Source organism: Pyrus communis, chromosome 12, assembly GCF_963583255.1.
Source record: "Pyrus communis chromosome 12, drPyrComm1.1, whole genome shotgun sequence".
Classification (NCBI taxonomy): Eukaryota; Viridiplantae; Streptophyta; class Magnoliopsida; order Rosales; family Rosaceae; genus Pyrus; species Pyrus communis.
This window is the reverse complement of record NC_084814.1, coordinates 23,956,509-23,970,006: the sequence shown is the minus strand read 5'-3', so window position 1 is coordinate 23,970,006 and position 13,498 is coordinate 23,956,509. Positions and strand designations below refer to the sequence as shown.

General features: G+C 38.0%; 2 protein-coding genes and 1 pseudogene across 2 annotated transcripts; 2 read left to right on the top strand and 1 right to left on the bottom strand.

Moving 5' to 3' along the window:
- The first annotated feature begins 2,362 nt into the window (after window positions 1–2,362).
- LOC137710228 (COBRA-like protein 4) lies at window positions 2,363–5,431 on the top strand (annotated as a pseudogene).
- A 1,531-nt stretch (window positions 5,432–6,962) lies between these two features.
- On the top strand, window positions 6,963–9,155 carry LOC137710734 (COBRA-like protein 4). Its single transcript, XM_068449842.1, has 6 exons — window positions 6,963–7,203; window positions 7,306–7,385; window positions 7,585–8,041; window positions 8,132–8,279; window positions 8,364–8,641; window positions 8,737–9,155. Exons 1-6 carry the CDS (start codon window positions 7,086–7,088, stop codon window positions 9,027–9,029), a joined length of 1,374 nt encoding a protein of 457 aa, XP_068305943.1. The 5' UTR covers window positions 6,963–7,085; the 3' UTR covers window positions 9,030–9,155.
- Window positions 9,156–9,263: 108 nt separating this feature from the next.
- LOC137710735 (protein COBRA-like) lies at window positions 9,264–13,196 on the bottom strand. Its single transcript, XM_068449843.1, has 6 exons — window positions 12,937–13,196; window positions 11,687–11,766; window positions 10,837–11,293; window positions 10,420–10,579; window positions 9,992–10,269; window positions 9,264–9,895 (listed from the first exon to the last, which is right to left on the bottom strand). Exons 1-6 carry the CDS (start codon window positions 13,037–13,039, stop codon window positions 9,603–9,605), a joined length of 1,371 nt encoding a protein of 456 aa, XP_068305944.1. The 5' UTR covers window positions 13,040–13,196; the 3' UTR covers window positions 9,264–9,602.
- Between the last annotated feature and the right edge of the window lie 302 nt (window positions 13,197–13,498).

Genomic DNA, 13,498 nt, shown 5'->3' with positions numbered 1-13,498 from the left:
TATCGAACTTCAGTGAGTTGAACTTGAGCCATTTTCCAATTAGGAAAAGACATGTTAGACAACTGCCCTCGGACCAAATATACAGTCATGCAATATTAACCTTTTGCATGCTCTTATACGAACATGTGGAGAATTTATACTCTAAAGTATAGTATTAACAAATAATGCATGTTATAACACGTATGTTGATCATATCACGTTACAATATTTAGATAAAGAACCCTAAGAACTTCTCTTAGTTATGGCCTTGATTTGACTTCCCTTTAATGGTAAATAGGTATAGGTGGTACGCATGTAGGAAATGAACCATACCAAATTTTACCAAAAAAGCAAGCAAACACCCACATGACGAGGAACCAAAAACCATACCCCGCGATGGCCACACACATCCTTTTCAAATTTCAGATTAAATTGGAGCTTGAGATCTAGAAAGTGATATTCTTTAATAATACAAGCAGTAGTTAACGAGGGGAGTCGAACTTAGTATTTCGAGTATAAAATCACTTTAAATTAAACTCTTGTGATAAAGAGAAGAAAGACTTTCCATGCAACGTGTTTTGAAAAATACGTAACATTGTATTGTTGGTACATAACGTTCGTGTTATGCAGATGTACATGTTTGTGACATTAGTAAGGTGTATTGCTAATTTACTTGTTTGTGACATCAGCATTAACTCTTCCAGTTGCTACTATCCACGTTGAAAGAGCCTTTTCAACTATGAAATTTCTGAAGAATGAAATGAGAAATCGGATGGGAGATCAATGGATGAATAATAACATGATTGTTTTTATCGAGAGGTATTTAATGGTATTGGTAATAAAATTATCATGCAACGATTTAATTTTTTAATTTGTGACTGTTGTTTAAAGATGTTCGTGTTCATACAGATGCCTGGCTTTGTCCTCGTCTCTGGATAAAGTGTGCAGTGTTACAAAACCTAGAAACTATAGACTAAGTTGAAGTGCACGACATGTCGCCAGGAAGGAAGATTTCAGAGAAACAGAAGAATCTTCGGATTGGCAACGTGATGTGAGCTGGGGTTTGGGCCGTTTGGCTGTATGGGAATGGGATGGAGCAAATGGGGCAGTTTTTTACTTGCTATAACGTGAAAGAACGCGTTGAAAAGGAAGGAGATTTGCCAAAACACAACCGACAGGCCAACTGGCGCCCACTGCCTTCCAACCAAACACAACCGTCTGTCCATTTTTATTAATTTTTTTATAGCTTTGTTTCCAAATATTATTGATACTTTTAAGTTGGGATTAAATAATTTAATACAACTATCTGATTAATTAATGCTATATTATATTGTTACATTGTATACTATGGCATGCATGATTGTTTTTGCTTTTAAACAAATGGGAATATGGGATACTCCCACTAATCTACTTTTGATTCATCATTAGTCTCTCTAACTATACTTGTAGATCCCATCGAAAATCGATTTATCAATTTATTCCTTTCATTTGCGATTACTGATAAGTATTGCTGAATCGTAAGTTAGTAGCGATGTGAAATTTGGACTCGTAAACATAAAAAAAATTTCTCATTTATTCATTCGTAAAAAAAATGTGCAGAAGAGAATAATGTCATGTCCCTCCTAGAAACATCATAAACAATCAAAAAGGACTTTATCGTAGGCCTTTCCCACATGTTGAGAAGAGCATATAATCCAACCATGAGGCCCATATTAGTCATGATCTTGCAACCCAACCAAGTTACCAAATCATTTTTCCTTGTGTTCTTGAATTTTACCTGTAAATATGGTGTTTGTGGACATTTTCAGACAAGTGCTACAGAACTATATACGCGGACAGAGATGGGAATTATTGGGATATGGCAAAATGACTACTTAAGAGGGTCCTAGCTGAAGGTAAAATTTTATACTACGACATTTCTATGGTTTGGAAAAAAAACTTAGGTAAGAACGTCTGACCACTTTATCTGTAAACACCTCTTACAAAAGTACATACTTTTAGTACACGGTGTGAGAATTGCCCTTATAAAGTAGGAGACTCTCCTATTTGGTATTTATTGTGGACATAGTTCCTTCCAGTTGGTAATCATTTATGCCAACTTACCCTACCATTCTAAACACCAAATATTTAGTAGGCAATGTATAAATTTCATCAACTTAATTCACTATTCATATTTAACTTCAGCTTAGCTGTCGTGAATTTTTTTGTGTTTTTTGTTCTAGAGCAGGACGTACACATCCACATTCAAACCCCAAGGCCCACCGCCCGTCCCTCTGCAATACAAATGTCTTTTAGGCAAAGGACATCATGTTACATGCCACTTAACATGGTTTAGAAACACAGGGACAGATGAAAAGAGATGAAAAGGGACCCAAAAAATAGTATGAAAAAGCTGAAGTTAATTAGTTATGCAAGTCACAGTCAGTATTGGCAAGAAGCTTGTGCAATCTATTGCTTTGTCTCCGTAAGTGCTTTTCCAAATGGTCCACTGCAGGTAGGTTGGGAATTAACTGCAATTTTGCGCTTCTGGAAAATAACTGAATATTATTTAATCCTGGGTCCTAAGGATCTCAGCTGCAGATACTCATACTTTAGATCCTAAAATGTAAAGAGAATAATGGGACAGAAGGAGGAGAAGTTAAATTATTTGACCAATATTTTTGTGATCTAAGTAATACTCTCAACAGATGCAGGAAGTTTACTTTTCATGCTTCAAAAACAAAGGAGCTTGGCTGACCTAGTTAAACTTGGTATAAATTATGAGCAACTTTCCATCTAATTTTAACATTAATCAGTAGCTTATCATCTTAAACCTGATTAGATGTCTTAAGTGATTGGTTATAAACGCTGAAAAAATGGCGAGATCACCTCATCGTCTGCGTCCACCTAAGCCGGCCGGCAGGATCAACATTGCTGCAACAAGGAACCTTCCATGCCTTTTCAGTTATTATATATTGCATACGTAGATACATTACTCATCTACATATAATTGTGTCGTAAGCAAGCCCTTTGGATCCTCTCCAAGGCAATTGGTCGAGATCCTCCTGACCGGTGTCTGTGTACCGTTGGATTTTTATCCAACGGCTACAATTATTATAACTTTTATAGGATATCCCTGTTTATAGTCGTTGGATAAAAATCCAACGGCCCATAGACACTTGTCAGGAGGATCCCGATCAATTGCCTCGGAGAGGATCCAAATCCGTAATCAAGTACATGATAACTTGACAGCTGTGAAAACCCTAGTACAAGATATACTATTTGGTTTGAGCTTGGTTGTTTATAAATGCTGACATTTCAACAGTCGTATCGTACCAAATACATTGTACAAAAAATCCTAGGCAGCATACAGGAACTTAATCCATGGAGATTAGTAAATGTAAAAGGACATTGTTTGCATCTGTCATGTGTTAATATTTTCTTATGCAGGTGAAATTTTTATCTGTAGTTAGAACTCTAATTAGGAATATGATCCCTTGATTAAGCCTAATTGATTTCCAACTCCCCTATTTTTTCGTTCTGATCGTATTTTTAGTGGCTTATATCCGTTTGATCCAAAAGGGAGCATAAAATATCAGATGGGATGTTGTTTCTTGGACTCCTCCAAAATTGTCAAAACAAAAAGTATATAGAAATGATTCAAATGAATGCCTTTTTTTTATAAAGAAAATTAATGAAAATAGTTTAAAAACTTTGAATTTTAATGATAAGAACAAAATAAAAGGTAAAAAAAATAGTAAAATGATTGACATTTTAATGTAAAAATGTGGTTTTTCGTTAAAGTGAACAGTATCGTGGGCTTTTCGTTAAAACTCACTTTTTTTATAAGGTAAATCATGCCTATCAAAAGGAGAAGGGGATGGGCTAAACCTCACAATGAGCTAGTAATAATGTGGTTCAAATTCGCCTATGGCGAGAATCGAACCTAAGATCTCTCATTTATAAGTGATGATGAATACCACTATATCGTATTACTAAGTGGCTATTTTGTTACATATTAATTTGTTTATTTTATCAAAGTTGGTTTTCCAAGTGAGGAGCCTTGTTGGTTTAAGATCGCCCGAAAGATTCATGCATTTAGAATCTCTTCCAAAAGTTCATTAAAACGAATGCTTAATTATTAATAATACCTACTCAGGCTGCGGTGACAATAAGCAACAACCAAATGTACCACCCCGTCGCGAGGCCTGGGTGGACCTTAGGGCGGGCATGGGCTAAGAAGGAGGTGATCTGATCAATAGCTGGAGCTCAAGCCACAGATCAAGGAGACTGCTCCAAGTCCAAAGGAAATTTTCCACATAGCTGCTCAAAAACTCCTTCAGTTATTGACTTGCTTCCTACGGCTACATACAACCAAAGATTTTTCTGATTGCTGCAAGGGTGGGGTGTTGGAAACTTGGAATCACTCGGACAAGACCACTCGGCTGCTGTCTCAGCGTTTCAACTTACCGTCAGGCGTTCAGGTACCTCGAATAAAACTGTAAGACCACCCAAGAATTTTTTTTCTGCTTGGTCCTGGGCCGGGGTACACCTGCAGTGCTGCAACCATTGTGCCACCCTGAGTCTCCTACTCGTCTGATGGTCGTCGTGCAGTGACATGGAGTTTGACATGTAGTTACTCACAAATGCTAGCTTCCCAGAACCCTACTTCTTGTGTCTCTCTGCCATCGTTTTACAACCCGATGATCGCTCCTTCTTCGTCTTGTGCTTGCGGTTGTAAGCATAAGGAAAATTGCGCGTAAGTAGTACCCATACAAGCATAATTTTCTTAGCCTGTTCAAATTTTTACACTTACAAGTTTATATATATTATCTGCCTCTCTAACATTAGAACATATGCAGATATAATGACCCTAATGATTCAAGTGCGGTAAGCTCAAATACCTCAGTTGAGAAATGCATCATTCTTACTATGCACACATCACATGTGCCCGATATGAGTTCATTGGCATATGAAGGCTAACTACCGGGCGTGTTGACGCATGGGAATTGCAGTCACGAACTTCAACTACCGGATGAATTATACACAGTGGACTCTAGATGCTCAGCATCCAAATCTCGATAAACTTGCCAATGTCTCGAGCTTTCTCTATAAGCCACTCATTCACTACAACTCAAGTAAGTCTACAACTAAGTCTACAACAGAACTATAAAGAACAATTTTCGTACATTAGTACTATTTATTTTTCTCAACCCGTTACACTTTGAATATGCAGACGACACTGACATGTTTTTTGGCATAAAAGATCATAACCACCCACTAACGGAAGCTGGACACGTCGAATCAGAGCTGACTCTCCCAAAAGGACACGAAGGTATTCACATTGAAGCAAAGTTGGGCATTTCCGTTGAAAATTTACTTCAGTGCGAGATGCCCCTTCCTGATATATCCATCCCTACCCAGCTCTGCTGATTCAAACCCAATGTCATCGTCTACACTAGCTACCCTTTAGCTTTCGGCACTACTACTAGTCTATTTCTGCTTCAGCCACTAAGGACGACATGACTCCGAAATCCAAAAGATGGTTTTGAAGATGCTCCATCTTCATCAATACTAGTGTAAGGATCGGACGAGAAAAGATGGGAAATGTGTGAACTCTGTCACTATGTCTATAGAGTTGTGTAACGATGACTCAGCCTAAAATCAAGGGTAAACATGAAATAACGGTGCAAAGTGCAATCAAAAGCGTATAAATGGTACTTGGAATAGTTGTAAACATACACCCTTAAAAATGGGCTGAGTTATCATTATAAATTAGGAATATTACTTAGTTGGATCATAAGTCAATAAATATAAAATGATAAGCAAAATCTCAAAGATTAAATCTAATAATTGACTACATAATTGGTTTTATATTTAATTATCTTTATAAACTACGATTACGGTTTAATGCTTATTTATTGACTAGTGTCCTTCAAAATTATACTTTAATTAAAAGGTTATGTGACTTCACCAAAGTGAATAGCACAAAGACCATCACACCTTACTTGGCTAGAGAGGATTTTTCTCAAACAACCAATACTTAATGATCGAATCTCGTAGATGACGAATTCGATACTAAATTAGGCTGTTCATTGTGTGGCTTTGCCGAACTCTCCCTCCCCTTAGTGTAAAAATATCGATGTACTCAAAAAAAAAAAAAAAAAAACCCCAACCCTTTAATGTACTGCTTAGTTACAACGCTACTCAACTCAATTAAAATCTTATGATTGCTTATATTTATCTTTGCATGTTTCCATACTATATAAGTAAATTTGAGAGTAAATAGCAATGCATATAAATTATTGAATGCGAGTTGAGGACGAGGGTTGTTTCAGTTGGTAAGGACATGCTTATGGTTAACCTTCAATCCAAGTTCGATTCTGCCTACCAGTAGTTCTTGTTCGTGTGCGAGCTATAAATTCCAACGTAAATTCATATCAGGATCAGCTGGTAGTTAAGTGCCACATGTAAGTTCAGCTTAAAGTTATGGGTATGTTGTAGCACTGGTAGTGAAAGCAGCCATCTCTCCCCAAACTTGTTTCAACAGAAAACAAAAAAGTGCAGGCACGGCGGAAGTGGTTTTGACTGTACAAGTTAGTGAAAAGAAAAAAAGAGAACAGAAAACTTGCAATTGAAGCAATCCAATTGTAAGATGTTTTCTTGGCTAAAATGGGAGGCTTTTGAGCTCATATATATGATATATCACATCACATGCTTTACAAATATAATCTACGAAAAATGGTCTCCCTAGCATTTTTCATGACGTAAAGAAGCAACAGTGTTTGAAAAGAAAGTGACCTTTGGGCTGTTTTCTTCAAAGCATCTCAAAATCTCCCGCCAGCTTTTCACATCATTAGTCTTCACCAAAACTTGCTTCAAGATGCAGGAAACACAACAAAGATAGATAATTTAAATAAGGTAATATATATGTGTATGGAAATATCAAATAAGATGAAATATCACTTGTACCTAACAACCATTAGGTGAGACATCTGCAGGCATTCACTTTCATTGATACAGTCTCTCCTCTTTTTCTTTTTAACACCCTACACATCTTTGTCTCCTCTTCATTCATCCCGTCCTCGCTGCCTGCCGGAGAGCGTGTGATCCGGTGAATCGAGGCCATGGAATTCAAAAACCAGGCCAACCAAACTCACAACATCCGCCTCACATGTTGTTCTTGGTCTTGGATGAAGTTCACCTTCTTGGCCGTGCTCTATTGCTTGGTATTATCGCCTGCTTGTAAGTTCTTGATGACAAATCCAACTTGAAAAATAGACCTTTTCTGTCGCTGGTTTTATTTGATCATTTGATGACTTTTGGTTTCGATTTGCGTATCTTTAGCGGCATATGATCCGTTGGATCCAACCGGAAACATAACGATCAAATGGGATGTTATGTCTTGGACACCAGATGGTTATGTTGTAAGATATCGTTTTTGAATTGCTTTGTTTTTGTCTGTTGATCAAGAGTAATGATTTTCACTTTCCAATTTTACTTCTGACGAGTGTAAAAATTACAATACACAAGTTGGAGTGCCAGAAGCTAAACTGAGAGTCTCAAAATCGCGACTCGTTGATTAAAATACAAATCAGATTCTTATCCTTTATTGAATTATGTTAGGCTGCAGTGACGATGAACAACTTCCAAATGTACCGGCAAATCTCAAACCCGGGGTGGACTCTAACATGGTCGTGGGCGAAAAAGGAGGTGATTTGGACAATGGTGGGAGCTCAAACCACAGAGCAAGGAGACTGTTCCAAATTCAAAGCAACCATCCCACATTGCTGCAAGAAAACTCCAACAATTGTCGACTTGCTTCCCGGAGTTCCCTACAACCAGCAGTTCACTAATTGTTGCAAAGGTGGTGTCCTAGCGTCTTGGGGACAGGATCCCTTAGCTGCAGTCTCCGGCTTCCAGGTCAGTGTCGGGCAAGCCGGCACTTCAAACAAGACAGTGAAACTGCCCAAAAACTTCACCTTGCTTGGTCCCGGACCAGGGTACACTTGCGGCCCTGCAAAGGTCGTGCCGTCCACAGTCTTCCTCACAACTGATCGCCGGCGAAAGACTCAAGCACTCAGTAAGATTCTCACTTTCATGTCTCTGAGATCTTCCTACCTCACATTTTTCAACTATCTTCACAATTTCTATGAATTACCTTGTAATGCAGTGACATGGAATGTGACGTGCACCTATTCGCAGTTTCTTGCCTCCAAGCATCCGAGCTGTTGTGTTTCCTTTTCGTCCTTCTACAATGAAACCATTGTTCCATGCCCGTCTTGCGCTTGTGGTTGTCACAATAAAAATACTTGTCTCAAGTAAGCCTCCACAACCCTATCCACATTATACAGATTCATCACTTGACCTAATTTTTGGATGCCATTCTTCTGCAATGCATACAGGAGTGACTCAGTGTTAGCACACAAAACAGGAATAAACACACCTAAAAAGGATAATTCGCCATTGCTTCAGTGCACACATCATATGTGCCCTATCCGAGTACACTGGCACGTCAAGCAAAACTATAAGGACTACTGGCGCGTCAAGATGTCGGTCACCAACTTCAACTATCGGATGAACTACACAGAGTGGACGCTCGTTGCACAACATCCTAATCTCAACAACGTCACTCAAGTCTTTAGCTTTGATTACAAGCCCCTCATCCCCTACCAATCTGTCAGTAAGTGTCTTACGATCACAAGCTTCTAAAGCTTCATTCCCTTAGAATTTTGCGTTTTGTACTAATGTTCGAGTGTGATTGACTGTAATCTGCAGATGACACTGGTATGTTCTATGGCATGAAGTTTTACAATGACCTATTAATGGAAGCTGGGCCATTTGGAAATATTCAGTCTGAGGTGCTTATGCGCAAGGACCAGAATACCTTCACGTTCAAACAAGGATGGGCGTTTCCTCGAAGAGTTTACTTCAATGGCGATGAATGCATGCTGCCCCCGCCGGATGCATACCCATCTCTACCTAACTCCGGCCACGTAAATTCTATCTCAATCATGCAAAAGGCAGCCTCTGTGCTTCTAATAATGTTTTCTATATGTTTTTCACTATGATAAATTTTTAAAGATTGGAGTGATAAATGTGGCCCTGTGTGTGAAAATTCGGTACAGATAGTAACTAGTAAGCTTGTGAAACTGTAAACTATATCTGAGTTCGTATATTGTCACACGATTTTTCCAGTTCTGTTCGTGACACAATTTTATTCTTGTTTTCGATCTGTAGTTTCTGAATTCAACAGGGAAACAAAAATACATAAAACACTCGTACGAATCTATGAACAAAGCTCATTCATCAACTTTTGATTTCTTATGAAATATCATATGGTACTAACAGCATATTCACTTTGGAATGTTCTACATAATCTTACAACAGTTAAATTTAAACAAAAACAGCTGTGACAAAGAATAAAATGTTAATGCGTGTAACAGATATCGAAACAGAATTTTGTAGTGACAGTCAAGGCGGAGTGCACCTGAACTGTTTGTATAGCTAGAAGTCGCAGCACTAAAACATTTGACCCCATCACTTCGATTTCCATAAGCCACGGGGTAACCAGAACTTGATGCAAAATTCTACCGTGTATTGAAAAATCAGATAGCTTTTGTTGCCTCGCCCGAACATGCTCACTATGCATAAGCCAATAAGAATACCAGAGATGTGAAGACGGTCATGACTGGACTAAGTACGCTAAGGATTCGTTTGGGACTGGCATTCGGCAGCCATGGGTAGGAATCTGGAGGTGGCATGACACAGTTGTCTCCGTTGAAATAAATCCTTCGAGGGAAAGCCCAACCCTTTTCAAAAGTAAAAGTTGATGTATCCTTTCGAAATAGGAGCTCTGACTGCACGTTTCCAAGGGGACCAGCTTGCGAGAGGAAATCGTTATAAAACTTTACTCCCCACAACATGGCCGTATCATCTGCGTGCAGAATTTGTATTTCCAAATTTTATGTCAACAAAAGTCAAGAACTGCAGATATATTTCAAGAAATTGATAAGGGGCAAAGAAAACTTACTTAAGCCAACATAAGGAGTTAATGATTTGTAATTGAAACTGAAAATCTTGGTCAAATTATCAAAGTTCGGATGTTGCACGACAAGATTCCACAGTGTGTAGTTCATTCTGTAATTGAAATTTGTAATTGTCACTTTCACCCTCCAGTACTCCTTGTAATTGAGCTTAACATGCCAATGGACTCGGATGGGACACATATGACTGGTACACTGGACAAGAGGTGTATTAGCAGATTTCCCGGAACCAGATACAGCTGAAGCCAAGTATGGATTGTTTGGCCTGAAAATATTTGAGAAGAGAAAAGATTTATGATTTACTGTTACCGCAAACTCTGGCTTTTAGACATGAATAAAGTTCTGAAAAACTCGAGAAATCTTTTAGGAGGCATAACAACAGTATTCAGAAATGTATATGAATTAGAGAACTTACTCTACGCAGCTTCCTGGATCTGTAGCGTTGTTCTGACAGCCACACGCACAAGTGGGACAACTCACGATGGTTTGATTATAGAAGGAAGACAGCGACACACAACACGTGGGTGTCTTTTGAGCTAGGAATTGCGAGTACGTGCAAGTAACGTTCCAGGTCACTGCCACAAGAGGAGATAAACGTTAGATAAACCACATATACTCTTTCCCATGTTTTAAACTATTAAGACCATACTCATCAGTCGAAATGCACCTTTCAACCCTAGGAACATTCTAAACGAAGCTTGAAACTACAAAGTTATACTTGGTCCCTACACTGAAACTACTCTAAATGACTTGGCATTCAACTCACTCATAAGCCCTAATCGAAAATATTCTTCTTGGTGGTGCCAAGGAAAGAGGGTGATTTTGAACTTACTCATGGCTTGGGTCCATCTCCTTTTGTCCGACGTTAGAAATCTCGTTGGTTTAACGATCTTTGCTATCCCACAAGAATATCCAGGCCCCGGTGCTTTCAATGTGAAGTTTTTCGGCAGTCTGACTGTTTTGTTAGTTGTTCCAGCAGCACCCACACTGACCTGAAACGAACTTATGGCATTGTCTGGGTCCTGGATCCATGATTGCATGACTCCACCCTTGCAGCAGTTTGCAATCTGCTGATTGTAAGGGGTTCCTGGCAACAAATCCACAACAGTGGGATCCTTCTTACAGCAATGTGGGACATTCCCTTTGTATTTCGAGCAATCCCCTTGCTCTGTTGCTTGTGCTCCCACCATGCTCCAGATTACTTCCTTTTTTGCCCATGTCCATCCCAATGTCCAACCTGGCGCTTGTATATGCCGATACTGCTGGAAGTTAAACATTGTAACTACAGCCTGCCATTCAGAAATACATATCGTATCAGAAAATTCACTAGAAAAAGGCAAGTAAAGGATTATATCTCTGGAAAATCGAGCTTCTAGGTGATGGAAATGATCAGTTTGGGAGTACTAAATCAGGTCCTCCATAGTATCGAGCAATGTCAATGAGTTAAACAGATATCTTTTTCTTGATTCGGTTTCAAGCAAACAATAAAAATCCAGGGCAGAATTTAAACAGATTATCCACTGCATCTCTTTAAAACTCAAAAATCTAACTTAAAAACTTCAGATGTGTAACCGAAACAACATGTTAAGCTGAATCAAACTCAACGATATCCTGCTTCCAAAGTATCTAGTAAAGATAAAGCATGATCACATAAAAGGAATCCTCTGGCCAGTAATACTTACAACATAACCATCCGGAGTCCAACTGATGACATCCCATTTAATTGTAATATTCCCATTTGGATCAAGAGCATCATAGGCTTCTGCAAAAACATCCAACAAGACACAGTCCAATTCATCAATCCTCAAAATCTCCAAAACGTTGACTTTAGTCTAAGTACATAATTTATTAGTCAAAATCTTGGTTCTATTCAATTTCTTTCTATGATACGAAAAAAAAACAAATAAAATGATCAAGATATTTACAGTTGTTTCACTAAATACCAACAAGCCAATTAAATAGGAAAATCAATCACTCAATCCGACACAGTCCAATTCATCAATCCTCAAAATCTCCAAAACGTTGACTTTAGTCTAAGTACATGATTTATTAGTCAAAATCTTGGTTCTATTCGATTTCTTTCTATGATACGAGAAAAAATCAAATAAAATGATCAAGATATTTACAGTTGTTTCACTAAATACCAACAATCCAATTAAATAGGAAATATCAATCACTCAATGCTTCACCACTTCAAATTTAGAAACTAAATGCACAAGACCTCAAACGTCACTAAGGGCTTGTTTGATACTCTACTTAAATCCAACTTTTTAAACTCAAAAACAATTTTCAAGTTTTAGAACTTAAAAACTTGTTTGGTATGACCATTTACAAAAACTAAACTCAAAAATATAGTCTATTATCTAAAAACGTTTTTAGAGTTTTTAAACTCAAACTCACTCATTTCTTTTATCTCCCTTCTTCCCTGTCACTCCAAATCTATCTCTTTTTTCCTTTTTCTCTTCTCCTTTTCTTTTACCCTTTTCGTCTCTCCTTCAATCCACTTTCTTCACTCTCTCGATTATTTCTCTCACTCATTCCTCTCTATCTCCTTCGATCCTATATCTTCTTTCTCTTCCCTTCAATCATTTCTTACTTTCTTTTCTCATCTCTCCTCTTTCTTCCTGTCCTGCGACTCCTCTTTTTAGATATTATTTAAAAATTTTAAATTGCAAACCAATCAAGTTTTTGAGTCTTAAAGAAAATTATTTTCATTAAATGTTCATAAAAAATGTTTTGAGAAATGATAAAAATTTTCAAATACATACCAAACAGGCTCTAAAAGATTCACCTACCCTCCAACGATTTCTTCGAAAGTTCGATTCTTTCGAATCGAAAACAAGTTTTCGGGTAAATTAACCAAACCCCACAAGCAAAAAACAAGAAAAACACTAAACAGAAGCTAAATTTGGAAACTTGAGCAAGTACTGACCTGTAGAAGTAAAAGTGAAGCAGGAAAGCAAGAAGACGAGCAGAATGGTGAAGCTGGTCAGCTTTGCCATGGATCCAACGGCTGAGAAGCACTGAGGCTCCATTTTCTGATGCAGATTTAGTTTGTAACAGTGATGTTTTTGTTCTGATTTAACTCTCAAGATCTGCACATAAAGTTTAGAGATAGAGAGATAGAGGAGAGAGGGAGAGATGTGGAGGTGGACAACTGGAGCCGGCTTTCTTTTCACATGCTAGTTGGTTTTTAAAGCTCTCACTCTAATCACAGTTTTGAGGAACAAATCGATGCAGTTAATGTTACTCAAAGTTTTGTCGTCTGTGTCACAACACGCACCATTAAATTCCATTTATGCCCTTTTCAGCTACGTCAAAATATGTTCAACACTTGTCCTCAAATTCAAATCTCTTTCCGTTACTCAACTTTTTCTCAATTATTTTGCATGAAAAAAGACTTGCATTAAACTAACATACACATTTCTCTCTCTATATCTATATGTTACTCAACGATAAATGGAAGTTCTCCTTCTATCTACAAGAAAAAATTA